Source organism: Mesoplodon mirus (genome assembly GCF_964341445.2).
Source record: "Mesoplodon mirus genome assembly, chromosome: 3".
In the NCBI taxonomy this organism is placed as follows: Eukaryota; Metazoa; Chordata; class Mammalia; order Artiodactyla; family Ziphiidae; genus Mesoplodon; species Mesoplodon mirus.
Genome location: NC_138978.1, coordinates 132,274,949 through 132,290,980, shown reverse-complemented (window position 1 = coordinate 132,290,980; position 16,032 = coordinate 132,274,949). Strand labels below are relative to the sequence as shown.

Below are 16,032 nucleotides of genomic sequence, written 5' to 3'. Positions count from 1 at the left end.
TTTACATTATATCTTTGTTGAGATCATGTAGATACTTCAATTTTAATTGACAACATGGATAAAGTTTTTAGAGAGGCAGTTCTAATAGGCTGACTTTTGATTTTCTAATTTTGTTATAGTACAAAACATTGAACACTTTCATTCTTTTTATTCAGTGAAAGCAGGTTGAGAAATCTATTCAATTAAAATAAGACTGAGTCCTCAGTGTCATTATTTTAAAGAAATCACTATGGTTTAAAAGTGGGTAGTCCTAAATAAATTTTTTTGAAATATATTTCTAGTTCAACACTTTTTACCGTATTTTGCAACATATCTCCCTTTCAACCCAATCAGCTCTTCTATGCAAATGATGCAAAGACAATTGGGAAAAGTATTGAAAATGAAAGTGATAATGAAATTTAGTACAAAAAGTTTTTCAAGTTGTAACTGAAATCCCTGGCATTAAATTAAAATCTAAATAACCAAAATCAAATTATGCTTTTGTATCACTATATTCAAAGTGTTCTAACGAGTTTTAAATTTTCAGAAGAATTTTCCTTGTTAACATGTACAAATAATGAAACTGTTGATATTTCATTCCATCCAGTTGGGGGCGTGCCTGATAGTGGAATTAAAAATCCTTTCTATCAGGAACTGAAGATCTAGGATTACTAACCAACACAGAACTTTCCTTTTATGATATATTATACAACTTTTTTAAAAAGGTATCATATTGGCATGCTCACTAGCATTATTATATACCTTTTCTGTTATTCTGTAGCATCTGCCAGCATAACATTTTGGACTAACTGGAAAAATACAGTAAGGAAGAGTCTCTGAGTTATTTAAAAATTACATTTTAATATTCTAGAGAGAGAACACTATAGGAATAATAAGATTATAATATCCCTTGTAAATGAATAATGTATGTAGAAGTATTTGTAATATTTGTCTTTTAGTGCTATATCTCATTTTAATTAATCACTAATGAGGTGGAGGCTAAAGTTGCAGGATTATAAAAGGAGCAGTTTTCATTTGTAAATATTTCCTGCTAAATAGTGAAACATTGACAGTTTTTATAATGATTTTAGTATTATTTTTAGATAGAGATGTGCCTTTTGAGGACGTCAGAGATGTGATGTGCTTATTACTATTTTTTCTTGGACATAATTTGAGGAAATCTTATAGGTACTCCTTGTAACTATTTTGTATTGAATAGACAGTTTAAAAAAAAAAGAAAGTAGTGGCGTCTCATTCCATTGATGATCTGGAGTAGCAAAGCAGCAATTGTTCTTTGGTCTTTCAGCCATGACCTGACCTTCTGTCTTTATGACTGAAGAGCTACTTTGCTTGGCCACCATCTGCACTCAAGAGAGAAATTTACATTTAACTTTTAAAAGCTGGGCATGTTGAGTGTTTATCTGAAGTACCTATAAAGTGTATTTTACTTTTAAAGTGTTACATATCGTGCAATTCAGAATAACAAGAAGGCTATCTCTATGTTTACAAAAAAGAGGGTTCCTTGTAATATAGTCATTTTATTTATATTTTTGTTAATCTGGCTTCTTACATTTTTAAAGTAGATGGGAATCTGTCAGATTGGAATGTGGTGAGAACAAGAGCTTTTTGATGTATACAAAATAGGGCAAATGGTTGACCACCCAAATCATTTTCCTTGTGACCCAAGCCTTGACTCTGGCATAATTAGAAGGAAAGGTTAGGAGAGTAACAATGGCAATCTCTTCCTCCCATTTTCTCCTTTTCTTTTTTTTTTTTTATTGTGTTAGGAACTGATGGGCAGATTATCCTTCCCATCAACTCCTTTGTATCTCTTCAGTTTAGAGAGCTCCTGTCAGCCTCAGAGGATGCTTCTCGCACTAAAAAAAAAAAAAAAAAAAAAAAAAGACATTTGGTATGAAGGAGAATGAAAAATCTGTGCCCTGATTTTTATCAGAAACTTTTTGTAGACAACAGTTACACACACACACGCACTCCATTATGGAAATTTAAAGACATATATGAAGATAAAGAGACTATTATAATGAATTCCCACATCTCCATCACCTAGGCTCGTCATTTTGCCAATCCTATTCCATCTACCTCACAATTTTTTCTCTCCTTCATCTTCACCTTCATTGTCATCTTCATCTTCTTTGTCATCCTTTTCTTCTCCATCTTCTCTTCCTCTTCCTCTTCTGTCTTCCCTCTCTTCTGCTTTTACTGAAGTATGTAAAGCAGATCTCAGACATTGTGTTATTACCCAGAAATGCTTCAGTGTGCATCTACGAAGGATTTTTTTCACAATCACTGTCATCATCATACCTAAAAATATTAATAATTCTTTAATATCCTATAATGCCCAACCCATATTCAAATACCATCTCTACAGTGTTTGTTTTACAGTTAGTTTATTCAAATCAGGGAAACCTGTGTTTTTGTATGTTAGAATGTTATGGTATTACCTTCTTTAATAGGAAATAAAGGGAAATCTTAGAAACATTTCAACTTTCTTTGTTGTTATCAATAAATTTCATGCATAATGTTTTGATTGTGCTTTATATTTATAAGGTACCTCCTCACCATTCTAAGGAAATGAGTTAATCCTGTAGCAAACTGTCTGAAGGAAATGGCTACCTTGCAGCAACCCCAATCATCATATTCTGAAAGGAGCCCCTTAGTCTGAAATCCAAAATACATAATTAATTTCAGAGCCTTACATTTAAGATTTAGGAAGGCTGCAGGAAACCTGTTATTACCCTGATGGTATGAAGGTTAGCTGACTCTGAAATGAGTGATGCATAAGTGGAATTTTCTTTATTAGCTTCCATTTCGGTAGATGAGTCTCAGAAGATGATTCTTTACAGCCCCTAATCTTTGATCAGGGCCTAGTACCAAATGAAAACACAAGGCCCTTTGTTCAAAAAGCAGGAAAAAAGTGATGTTAAAGGTACTGAATTACAAAACGTTTTCCTTTCTCCTGCAGGCAGCCTCTCCTCTCTCTCTCTCTCTCCCTCTCCCCTTCTCCCTCTTCCTCCCTCCCTCTGAATGTCATGGTGTTTTTATTTGCTATTTAATGTTGGACTCCCTCCAGCACAGGGATATTCATGTTGGGGGGAATGCAGACCCCCATAGGTGCCCCATGACTGGGTGTACAGATGAATCCATGGTTTCTAGGTTCTCCATGTCACTAGCCACAGAACCTATACACCATGCCCTGGTGGGGAGGGGAGAGAGTCAGTCTTCTCCCAAGGTGGTCAGCTGGGAAGGCCCCTAGAGACTGCAGCCTCCACACAGGGAGACACTTGGTAGAGGGGTCAGGGTGGGAAGAGGCTCCACGCTGGGTCCGTTGACTGTGCTGTAGTGCTGCCAGGCGGGAGGAGGGATAGTCAACTCCGTGTCCTACCCTCAGGCGATAGGGGTGTACACACTCAACCCAACCTTTCCCAGGCTCACATCCAGGCTCCCGCCAGAGGTAAAGGATAACGGCAGAACGAATGCCTCCCCCTAACACTGCCATGACCTGGTCCCACCCAACATGGAGAGCAGCAAGGTCCCAAGGCAGGGGCCAGGAAGAGGAAGCTGGAAGGTAACAAGTGTCCAAGAAGTGCCCCAGGGCTGCCATGAGTCAGTGGAGAGACAAGACCACAGATGTGAGTGGGGCTTCCATTGTACCATCAGACTTCACCTATAAAACACAAATTCTAATATAAAATCATTAAGAATCTTAAGACATTGACCACAGAGCATTAAACTGCAAGTTCAGGGCCCTTCTAAACACAGGGCCCTGTATGAGCACACTGATCACATGCCCATGAAGCCACCATGGCTATGGGGATAGGCAGACAGAGATTTGATGCGCTAATGCACACATATATACTCCTACTTACATATGCAGATATGAGTGCATGTTTAACATGTGCAGGTGTCCTGTATCTGTAAAAGAAGGCTGCCCAGCTACAGAGTATGGGCCAAATCTGACCTGCAGTCTGCTTTTACAAATAAAGTTGTAGTAGAGCTCAGCGACACTCAGTTGTTGATGTATTGTCTATGGCTTCTTTCCTGCTACAAAGGCAGAGTTGAGAAGTTGTGGCAGAGACCCCATAGCCCACCATGACTGAAATACTATCTGAGCCTTTAGAGAAAAAGCTTGCCAACCCCTGCCCTGAGTATAAAGATAAAACTTTGTTTCCCCTGCCCTGCTAGAGTGTGGAGTTTTGAGATTGAAGACTTATCAATCTTAAATTATAACAATGGTTTTAGAGTGTTTTGAAATACAGACAACATGCCTGATCCCTGGTCCCTTAATCATCTAATGGCATCAGCAGGTGAGTATATGATTGGTTATAGTCTTATTATCTTATTATTAGTGGCACATGGCTTAAAAACTGGCTTGGATGAGAATACACATATACATAAATAAATTGTTTTATATTACAACATTTTTAGGTTGGTTCAATTTCTTTCAGAGATAAAAAGACTTTCTTATCAGTATTGTGTAAGTTATAACTTTGGAGTTGTGGCTAATACTGAGTAGGAAATGTTGAAGTTCAAAATTACCTGAAGGGGGTAATCAAAGCAAATATTTAAGGCTAGAGCACATATACAAAAGAAATAGATCAGAAAATTTTGGCTAGAAAATGAGCACAAAAAAAGGTTTGAGTGTTGCTCGTACCTACAGCAGTATGACTCCACAGTTTAATGCTGACATTAAAAAATGTGTACTGTATCAACACAGGAGTTATTTCCTAAGTTCAGTTGAATGAATTACATTGTTGGGGGTAGTACCGCTATTTTGTATGGCTTTGTGTAAATATGAGAGGAAGCCCAACACGTCCTAAAGGTTAAGTCCTACGTAAGGCCAGAGAAATAAAAGTAATAAAGAAAAGTTGAAGAATTGTACCTTTCTACTTAGAGAAGACTAAAGCATTGCTTCACTATCTTTAAGGACTTGACAGATAATTTCAAGGAGAAAGTTAAACACCTGTTCTCAATCTTTAGTATGGAAAGAATAAGAACAAAGAGATTTAATCACAGCAACTGGAAATCACAGCAGCCTGAAATAACTTTCTGACAGTAAGAAGATTGAAATAGATTGCTACAACAGGCCATGGAACTTTCTTCCCTGAAATTTTTAGTTTTAAACGGTAGCAGTAATGTGCTTTACCTAAAGACCCAACTAATGGACCTCTGAGGTGCATTGTCTTTTATTTGATTCTGGAAACATCCTAGGAGTATTTCACTGTATGTGTTAAACTGGCTAGTAGTGATATTTGTCTTTTCTACTCGTAATTTAGCAACTACAGATTAAAGAAAAATCCCATTCGTCTCTGTTCTCTCTTATGTATCTGTAATGCTGTATACTCTCCTCAGAAGGCTTTTGGGGAATATATTGAGATAATGGATGGCTTCTGAGAGCTAGACTTCAGAAACTATCCAACTACCACCTGCAGTCTCACTTCTATCTCTAAAAAATGACTGGGATTGGGCCACTTGGGCATGCCGTTAGTACATGTAATCACTTGGTCCTGGTGATGACAGAGTTGCTCTCCAGTGTTCTTCACACCGTCTTTCAGTGCTGGAGGCTTAGCACATTCGTTTCCCTGCTCCTCACTCAGACCACAGCCATTCGAGAGGGCTTGGCCTGCCCAGACCAGAGCGCTAGGCACTGTGGGGTGATAACTAGAAGACCAAGGTCCTGCCCTTAGGGGGTTTATATTCTAGTTTAAGAGACAGAGTACACATTTGAACATGCGTTAAAAATACTTGCAAAGTAGCATATCGACAAGTGCAAATTAATGTAGTGTGAACTTCATGCTGGCTACAGCCCATAAGAGGGAGAATCTGGTTCCATGTGTGTGATGCAATAAAGCTTTTTATTTTTTTTAAAATAGCATCTTCCCTAAGTATGCCCTAAAGCATTGTTCATCATACTTAGATAAATTTGTGTTCTTATCACAAGCTAACCAAGAATTCTGAGAAAATTCTTCACCCTGGCATATGTCTAATAAATCAGCTTCTTTTGTTCTTGTGCTGTGTGATGCTTGAATGGAACAAATAGGATTACGTAAATACTTTAAAATATCTCCATTTTTTAAAATGTTATCAACTTATTATTTTTCTAAAACACCATATAAAGTTAATTTCTCCATTTAAGATTATAATTATGTTTGTGAGGTCAGAAAAATAGCAGTAAAAAATTGAGTTTGATTTTTTTGAACAAAGAAACAGTTCCAAATCAATCCAGTGAATAATACCAAGTTGCAGATCCTTGGGGCATTTAGCATTAGTAACTTTAATAATGATTTGGGCCATGGTTTTAGGTGGCAGTATATGTATATCTCATTCATAAAACCACTATGGAAATTCATATGTTCAAAAAAGTCATTTGATTTTCCAGCGAAGATGATAATGCTATTCACCATAATAATATATTTTTTTAAAAATCAAATATGCACAGAAACAATATATATGAAAGTAGCAATATAGGGCTATTTAGAGATAAGGGCACAAATAAGAAACAAAACAAGCCCTTTTAGAAATAATACGCCTTATGGGATAAATATTTAGAAATAAATGTGTGCCTTTGGATAGGAATATAAAACTGTAAAGTGAAGTCAAGAAATATTTGTGTGTTTTAAGGAAGTCATAAGATTCATCAACTATTGGTCCTAAAGAAATACAGTTTTTGCCGTGTTTCAATTTCAGTGGATGATTCATATTTTGGTCCTTAAAAAATTTGTGCATGCTTATTTTGACCTTAAAAGTTGACCCAGCCTTCTAACCTTACAGGTTATCTTCTCTGATTACCAAGTCTGCAATTCTGGTGACTACCAGGTGGCAGCAGTTCTTTGAATATGTTTCCATGCAGGCCGGCAAACTGAGTGGTATTGACATAGGACAGCTACAGATGCTTTTTTTTTTATAGTCCATAAATATTAGTACCAATATCCAGTATAAATATTACTAATTACTACATATGTATACATTTAAAAGATATTTATTGTATAAACATAGACACATTCACAGAAGCCAATAATTCCACCACCCAACAGAGCAAATTGTTTCCATTTTCTGTTTTACCTTCTACTTTTTGTCCATATGCATATATAATATTTTCAAGTAGTAAGCATAGCCTAGATGTAATTTTGGTTTTTACTTTTTCCACTTAACAATATCTTAAGCATGTGTTGCTGCCTTCTCTTCATAGATCACTTTAATATGGCCATTTACATGTACTTTCAAAGGAAAGTGATAAGTCATATTTTGAAGAGAACAGATACTGTTATAAATTTAGAATCCTTTTGCCCTAAACTTCACTCGTTTTTTTTTTAACTCAATAACCATATATTGCGTGCACTGTGCTGGCCTAGAATGAACCTTCTGTTCTTAAAAAAGGGAGTATATAAGACAGGTTTGCAAATAAATATATGTCAAAGAACATAATAACTATCATTAGCAAACTACCGAAGGGTATGATGATTTAGGAGAAGGAGAGAGGACAAACTTGAAGGATGGTAAGGATGTTGCCCACCATAGATGGGAGACGAAGGCATTTAGGTTGGAAAATGGCAGCTTGAGCAAAGGAATGGGGATAGGCATGCAGGGGAAGGAGGAGATGTTCAAGGAATGCATGTGTCTTTTGATTCCATAGCATACTTGTATCACTGACCTCAGTATCTCAAGTGCCACGTCTCTGTTATAAAAGATTGCCCATAGAAAAAAGTCTTCTATAAGGTTCAGAATCCCAAGCAATTGCCTACTTATAACATGCTGCATGTCCTACAGTCAGGCACAGAAGTCATATTATATTTTGGGAATATTTGCATAAGTTTTTCATTTCCTTTGTAGTGTTTTCTATGTAATGAGACAATTTTAAGATTTTCAACATCATTTTCAGATGACATACAAAAAATGTCATCTTACTAACAGTGTTAGAATCAAGTAGGATTAGTTTTCTAGAAATAAAAGAATTGACAGTTACTTTAACGATTTGTAGAAGATTTCCACATGACTAATAATGGAAGGTGAAACACAGAGTGTACAGGGTAATATTTTACCTGTGGACTGTGAGTCCAAAGACTTGATTTGACTTTTCAGCTAACTTCCTGAGCTAACCTCTCAGAGCCTCATTTTCTTTCCCAGTGAAATGAGAAGCTTGGATAAGTGAAAGCTAAGGTTTTCTTTATGTCTAAATGCCTATGTTTTCAGAAACATAGGAAATATTTCTCTGTTCTTAATTATAAATTAAGTATTAATAAAATCAATAAAATTGGGCTTCCCTGGTGGCGCAGTGGTTGAGAGTCCGCCTGCCAATGCAGGGGACACGGGTTCGTGCCCCGATCCCGGAAGATCCCACATGCCGCGGAGCGGCTGGGCCCGCGAGCCATGGCCGCGGAGCCTGTGTGTCCGGAGCCTGTGCTCCGCAACGGGAGAGGCCACAGCAGTGAGAGGCCCGCGTACAGAAAAAAAAAAAAAAAAAAAAAAAAAAATCAATAAAATTACATGGAGTCTCAAGTGTCATTCCAAATTTCCCATTCACTCTGATTTTATAAAAATGACACTTCTGTTATGATAAGAATGAAATTTTACTGTCATCAATTTTAGGTTTTATTCTTTTCATTATGATGAATAGTAGAACAATAAAACATCTAGCCTTTTAAACAGTTGAATTTAATTACAAGATGGATACCATTTAATCTGCAATAAGGATTAAAGTCCTAGTCTGAATTAAGAATGAAGGTCTATTGGAAGGATTTTAGTCAACAGCAAACTGCCCAAGATAGTATTTTGGAAGAGCAGTCACTTTTCAGGAAGCCTGCAGAATTAAATACCCTCAGTCAGAGTTTCGTATCTGTGTGAACCCATGACCCCTGGGAATATATTGGTAACTCCTTTGGAGAAAAATGGCATTAATAGTTAATGCTTTCACTTTCAGTTTTTCCTTGGTGCTCTCATAAATCCAGCCATGGAATGAAATGCTGTGGCAATTCTGGATCTAGATGACCTAGAATATGATCATATTTTTTTTGTATTTTGATTTTTTAATCATCAGAATGAGAACAAGTTTTTAATTCTCTTAGAGATTTCACATATCCCTGGCATGTTCCCCTGACCCTCATTGGAGTACAGTGTGAGAGGCTGCCCTAGACATAGATTCTAGATATAACTGCAGGCTGCTCATGACTATTAATAAATTGCAAGATGTTTAGATTTTCATTCTACTATTCTTAAGAGATGGTCAAGGTAATTTAACCCTTCTTGGTGTTAACATCTGTATTTAAGTGGATCACTTACACTAACATTTAGATTTTAGGGGAAAGACAAGAAAGCAGCAGTGTCCTTATTTCTGACCTGCTTTCTGACTTCCCTGAGAATTTTTGGCATTCCCTGTGGAGAATAGAGAATTCTTTTCTGTATAGAATCTCTCTGCTTACAACTGAAGTTCTGATATTCATTCATATTCATCCTCTCTCTCTTTCTCTCTTCTTCCCCTCCACCCCCGTCACTGCCGCCCCCCCCCACCCCAGCCGTGGTAATAAAACATGCAAGTAATAGCATTGGCCTGGCTTCAGAAGTCATGAGTCAACTGTGGTTGAAAGTTCCCCGTAAAGTACAAGGGAATGCTCGTGTCTTAGAGAGAGTGGCAGCCAAGGAAAAGGGGGAGGTAAAAACTTTTAGGGAAATCTTAAGAAGATGGAGGAGAAAGAATTATTGAATTCTTTGACATGAAAGATTGTCCCATCATTGTAAGTACTACCTTTTCTTTTGGGTCCTTCTTTCACTTGCTCAGAATTATCTGCATAGAAATCTGAATTCACTCATTTTAAAAAATTTATTGAAACATAGTTGATTTACAATGTGTTAGTTTCAGGTGTGCAGCAAAGTGATTCAGTTATATATATATATATATATATATATATATATATATATATATATATATATATATAACTACATATATAGTTATATATAGATTCTTTCCCATTATAGGTTATTACAAGATATGCTATACAGTAGGTCATTGTTGGTTATCTGTACATGTAGTCGTATATACATTTTAATCCCAAACTCCTAATTTATCCCTCCCCTGCTTTCCCCTTTGGTAACCATAAATTTGTTTTCTATGTCTGTGAGTCTGTTTCTCTTTTGTAAATAAGTTGATTTGTATCATTTTTTTAGATTCCATATATAAACGATATCATATGATAGTTGTCTTTCTCCGTCTTACTTCACTTAATATGATAATCTCATACTGAGAGGTAATTGTCATATCCTAATTTGAATTAGAAACTTTAGAGTGTAATTTTCAACTTGTCTCTACACTTAAGTTTATCATAGAAAAATAGGGCTGGGTCAGCGATTCTTCCCTAAGTAATTGAAAGTCCACTGTGTGTACAGTGATTGAAGCTGTTTAACGGTTTATATATCAAGAGCCAGATGTTTTGGTCTAAAAGGGGATTTAGGCAAATGGATGAATCAAATATCTATTTATATATTTAAAAATCTAAGGACAAATATCTTTGTGTGTGTGTACATATACAGATATATGTATGTATGTGTATATATATAGATATAGATATATGGCACATATATCTCACTAATACATAATATAAGAAGTGTGACTTACTGATAAGCAGGCTTTTCTTTTTCTTTTTTTTTTTTTTTTGCAGTATGCAGGCCCCTTACCGTTGTGGCCTCTCCCGTTGCGTAGCACAGGCTCCGGACGCGCAGGCTCAGTGGCCATGGCTCACGGGCCCAGCCACTCCGTGGCATGTGGGATCCTCCCGAACCAGGGCACGAACCTGCATCCCCTGCATCGGCAGGCAGACTCTCAATCACTGCACCACCAGGGAAGCCCAAGCAGGCTTTTCTTGAGCAGAGCTTGAAGTCTCTAAATGCTGAATTTAGGATACCTTTGACTTACTTCATCAGCCAGGAGAGAACAAAGGACTCTTGAGTTGTTCCAGTTATAAAAACAGGAAAAGGAGAGTAGAGGAAAAGGAAAAAAAACAAAGTAGGAAGAGAAAATGAGAAAGATTTTAGAAGGCATTCTAAAGACATTTACACTAAGAACAACTGGGCTTTCACCTCTGTTTACTCTGCTTCACATTCAACTATAACTTAGAAGGGGCCAACATGACCACAGATCCATCATTATATTCTATCCGTATTTTCAGGAGGGATCCATAATCATGGATTTTTTAAAACTGTAATTGCTATAGCTCCTTTTCGCCACCCCCGTTTCCCCCAACCATTGCTGGTTGTTAAGAGTAACTTAATATAACTTGGCATTTTTCAGGAGATGTTTTCTAACCACATAGCAATAAAATTCATGAAGGTAATTTTTATCTTTAGACTCCCTTGTTTCAGTGGCTTCATACGAAGGATCAAAGGGAGGACATCAGATAGTAAAGGGCAGTAGCTTGGTGGGTACTGACAGCCAAAAAGACTTTAATGACTTAGTTTGGCCCCTTCATTTCATAAATGATTAGACTGTGAGTAAGCTGAGAGTTAATACCTCATTTTAATGCATTCATTTATCTAACTAAAAGCTACTGGTAACCTGTTAGGTGTCACTAACAAATAGGTACTGGGGTTGCGTTGAAAAATAAAATATATGTATTGCTCATACAACTCTTATAGTCTGGTGATAAAGTTGAGTGTGATAAGATGAAGCCTCAGTGGAACTGTAGCTTTGTTTGGTGGGAGAGAATTCAAAGTGATTTTACACAACAGTCAATCAGTTTTCAACATGGAAAATAAGAAAATTCAATGGGTGAAAAATAGTTTTTCAACAAATGGTGCTGGGAAAACTGGATATCCACGTGTAAAAGAATGAAGTTGGGCCCCTACCTTATATTATATATAAAAATTAATTCAAAGTAGATAGAAAGACCTGACTGTAAGAGCTAAGCTTACAAAACTCTTAGAAGAAGACATAGGCATAAATCTTTGTGAACTTGGACTAGGCAATGGTTTTCTTGGATATGACACCAAAAGCATAAGCAACCATAGAAAAAAATAGATAAATTGGATATCATCAAAATTAAAAACTTCTGTGCTTCAAAGGACATCATCAAGAAAGTGGAAAAAAGCCCCACAGAATGGAAGAAAATTTTTACAAATTACCTATCTGATAAGAGACTTGTTACTAGGATGTATAAAGCAGGCTTACAGTTTAATAATAAAAAGATAAACCATTTCCAAAGCAGGCAAAGAATCTTCATAGATATTTTTCCAAAGAAGATATACAAATGGCAAATAAGCACATGAAAAGATGCTCATCATCATTAGCTATCACAGAAATGCAAATCAAACCGAAAATGAGATACTACTTCACACCTGCTAGGATGGCTATAATCAAAAAGATAGATAATAACAAGTGTTGACGAGGATGTGGAGAAATTGGAGCCTCACACTGCTGGCAGGATTATAAACTATGCAGCTGCTTTGGAAAATAGTCTGACAGTTTCTCAAAAGTTACCCCGCAATTCTACTACTAGGTCTATACCCACGAGAAATGAAACATGTCCACACAAAAACATGTTGATGAGGTACATCCCTGGTGGCTCAGTGGTTAAGAATCCACCTGCCAATGCAGGGGACATGGGTTCAAGCCCTGGTCCGGGAAGATCCCACATGCCGTGGAGCAACTAAGCCCACGTGCCACAACTACTGAGCCTGCGCTCTAGAGCCCGTGTGCCACTACTACTGAAACCTGCGTGCCTAGATCCTGTGCTTTGCAACAAGAGAAGTCACCGCAATGAGAAGCCCACACACTGCAACGAAGAGTATTCCCTCCTCGGCGCAACTAGAGAAAGCCCGCAGGCAGCAACGAAGACCCAATGCAGCCAAAAATAAATGAATAGATTTATTTTTAAAAAAATGTTCATGAGTGTTCATATCAACATTATTCATAATAGCCCAAAACTGGCAACAACCCAAATGTTTATCTACTAATAAATGGATAAATAAAATGTGATTATCTATATCTATGTCTATACAGCTATATGTTGGCAATAAAAAAGAATGAGGTACTGATACATTCTACAACATGGCTGAACCTTGAAAACATCATGCTAAGTGAAAGAAGCTTGTCACAAAAGACAACATATTGTATAATTTATATGAAATGTCCAGAATAGGCAAATCTATAGAGACAGAAAGATTAGTAGATGCTTGGGCTAAGTGGGTTGGGGGCAAATGGGGAGTACTGCTAATGGGTATGGAGTTTCTTTTGGGGTGTTAAAATGTTCTAAAATTGATCAAGGTGGTGGTTGCACAACTCTGAATATACTAAAACACATTCAATTATATACTTTAATGGGAGAGTTGTATGTGAATTATGTCAATAAAGCTGTTATTTAAAAAAAGATTCTACCATAAAATTCATATTTCAACCTAGTCTGGAGGGGAACAGAGAGAGTGGGAAGGGAAAGCCATTCAGGCAAAAGGGACAGAATATGCAAAGACACTGTTCCATATACACCTGGAGGGCAAAAGGAGGCATAAGAGATGAGGATAGAAACACTGAGCCCCAGAAAACTATTATTTGCCAGAAGTGTCTGTAAACTACTATGAAGTCAGAGTCCATATATTATTCATCATTGTATCCCTGGTATCCAGCTCAGAGAAGGCCTACCGTAAGTTTTATCTGATAGTTCAATGAATGAGTAAATGAATGCCTAAGTGAACTAAAGAATGAACTTTAAATAATTAGTAATAGTACCTAAACTAGATGACAGATCCTCTAACTCCTAGTTTACCTTTGTTGTGCTATATCAGGCAGAAAGTTTTTTTAAAGTTTTTATTTTTATACAATTCAAAAGGTTACTTTCCATTTACAGCTATTACAGAATATTGGCTTTATTCCCCATGTTGTACAATACGTCCTTGAGCCTGTCTTACATTCAGTAGTGTGTACCTCCCACCCCCCGCACCCCTACGTTGCCCCCGCACTGGTAACCACTAGTTAATTCTCTATATCTGTGAGTCTGCTTCTTTTATGTTATATTCACTAGTTTGTTGTATTTTTTAGATTCCACATATAAGTAATATCATGCAGTATTTGTCTTTCTCTGTCTGACTTATTTTACTTAGCATAATGCCTCCATGTCCATCAGATTTCATTCTTTTTTATTCCATTGTGTGAATATGTATATATATATATATATACACACACACACACATATACACACAATGTATATGTGTATATATATATGTATATATATATATATACATACATATATATACCACATCTTCTTTATCCATTCATCTGTTAATGGACACTTAGGTTGTTTCCATGTCTTAGCAATTATAAATAATGCTGCTATGAACATTGGGGTGCATGTACCTTTTCAAATTGGTGTTTTTGTTTCTTTCAGATACATACCCAGGAGTGGAATTGTTGGGTCATATGGTAGTTTTAGTTTTAACTTTTTGAGAAACTTCCATATTGTTTTCCACACTGGCTGAACCAATTTATATGCCCATCAACAGTGTACAAAGGTTCCCTTTTCTCCACATCCTTGCCAATATTTCTTATTTGTAGACTTTTCATTTATAGCCATTCTTACTGGTATGAGGTGTTATCTCATTGTAGTTTTGATTTGCATTTCCCTGATAATTAGTGATGTTGAGCATCTTTTCATGTGCCTCTTGGCCATCTGCATTTCCTCTTTGGAAAAATGTCTATTCAGTTTTTCTGCCCATTTTTTAATTAGGCTGTTTTTTTATGTTGAGTTGTATGAGCTGTTTATATGTGTTGGATATTAATCCTATATTGGTTATATCATTTGCAAATATTTTCTCCCATTCAGTAGCTTGTCTTTTCATTTTGTCAATGGTTTCTTTTGCTGTGCAAAAGCTTTTAAGTTTAATTAGGTCCCATTTGTTTATTTTTGCTTTTATTTCCTTTACTTTAGGAAAAGGAAAAAAAATCCAAAAATATATTGCTGCGATGTATGTCAAAGAGTGTTCTACCTAGAAAGTTTTAAAATCAGGATGAAAATAACTTCTTTTATAAAGATATTTATATTTCAGCAATTATATTTGTTTAAAGTGTTTGATCAGTCTTTTTATATGCTGCCATTCTGGTAAGTGTATAATGATATCTCATTGTGGCTTTAATTTGCATTTCGCTAATGATTAATGATATTAAACATCTTTTCAGATGCTTGCTTGCCATCCCTATATCTTCTTCCGCTATATCCACTGCTATACTCTCGCTCAAGGTACTATCATTTTCACCAGTGTTATCATAGTAATGTCCTAATTGGCTTCCTTTTTTCTGTGCTTCAACCCATTTTAGTCCCTTCACAGACAGCAGAGACAAATCTTGTCCCTCTTCTGATTGCAACCACCAGTGGTTCCCTACCTTAGTCATGGTAAAAGCCAAAGTCCCCACAATTGATCTACAAGATACTGCACAGTCTGGCCCTCCTGTTACCTCTCTGCCCCTCATCTCCTACTTTTCTCCTACATCACTCTGCTCTAGCCACATTGGCTTCCTTGGGTTCCTTGCGGTTCCTCAAACACATCAGATACAATCCCACTTCAGGGCCTTTGTCCTTGCTATTCCCTTTGCCTGGAACACTGTTCCCCATGATAGCCTTATGGATCACTAGCTTAATGCCTTCAAGTAATTGCTTTAATATTTCCTCTGTAAGCCCATCCCTGACCACCTTATTTTAAATTGTACACCACTCCCCAAGTACTCTCTTTCCCCTTTCTGCTTTATTTTACTCCATATCTTGCTCATTTATTGTGTTTGTTGTCTGTTTTTTCCTTGCCACGATATTAGCTTCATGAAGTCATGTCCCCCCTCAGGCCATACACAACATATTAACAAAGGCAAATGTGAATTGAATCACGTTGTTCTTCCATTTAACAACTTGGAGTGTCTTCCCATGTGCATTTAGAAATATAAATCCAAACTCTTTTCCATAGCTTACCAGGCCCTGTATAGTCTGATCACCAATTGTCTTAACATCTACTCTTCCTATCTACTTTTCTTTTCTGCATTCACTTGAGCCTCATGGTTTTCCTTTAGCTTCT

General features: G+C 36.7%; 1 protein-coding gene across 8 annotated transcripts in view; it reads left to right on the top strand.

Moving 5' to 3' along the window:
- Positions 1 to 16,032, top strand: part of SDCCAG8 (SHH signaling and ciliogenesis regulator SDCCAG8) — a 265,165-nt gene that overhangs the window by 93,017 nt on the left and 156,116 nt on the right. The window contains exon 13 of one of the 8 annotated variants that reach the window (XM_082615999.1): positions 10,654 to 12,951. The exons of the other annotated variants lie outside the window; for them this stretch is intronic. Coding sequence (XP_082472125.1) covers positions 10,654 to 10,851 — 198 coding nt within the window. The 3' untranslated portion in view covers positions 10,852 to 12,951. Of the gene's footprint in view, positions 1 to 10,653; positions 12,952 to 16,032 lie in introns of those variants that run through there. 8 annotated transcript variants of the gene reach the window in all.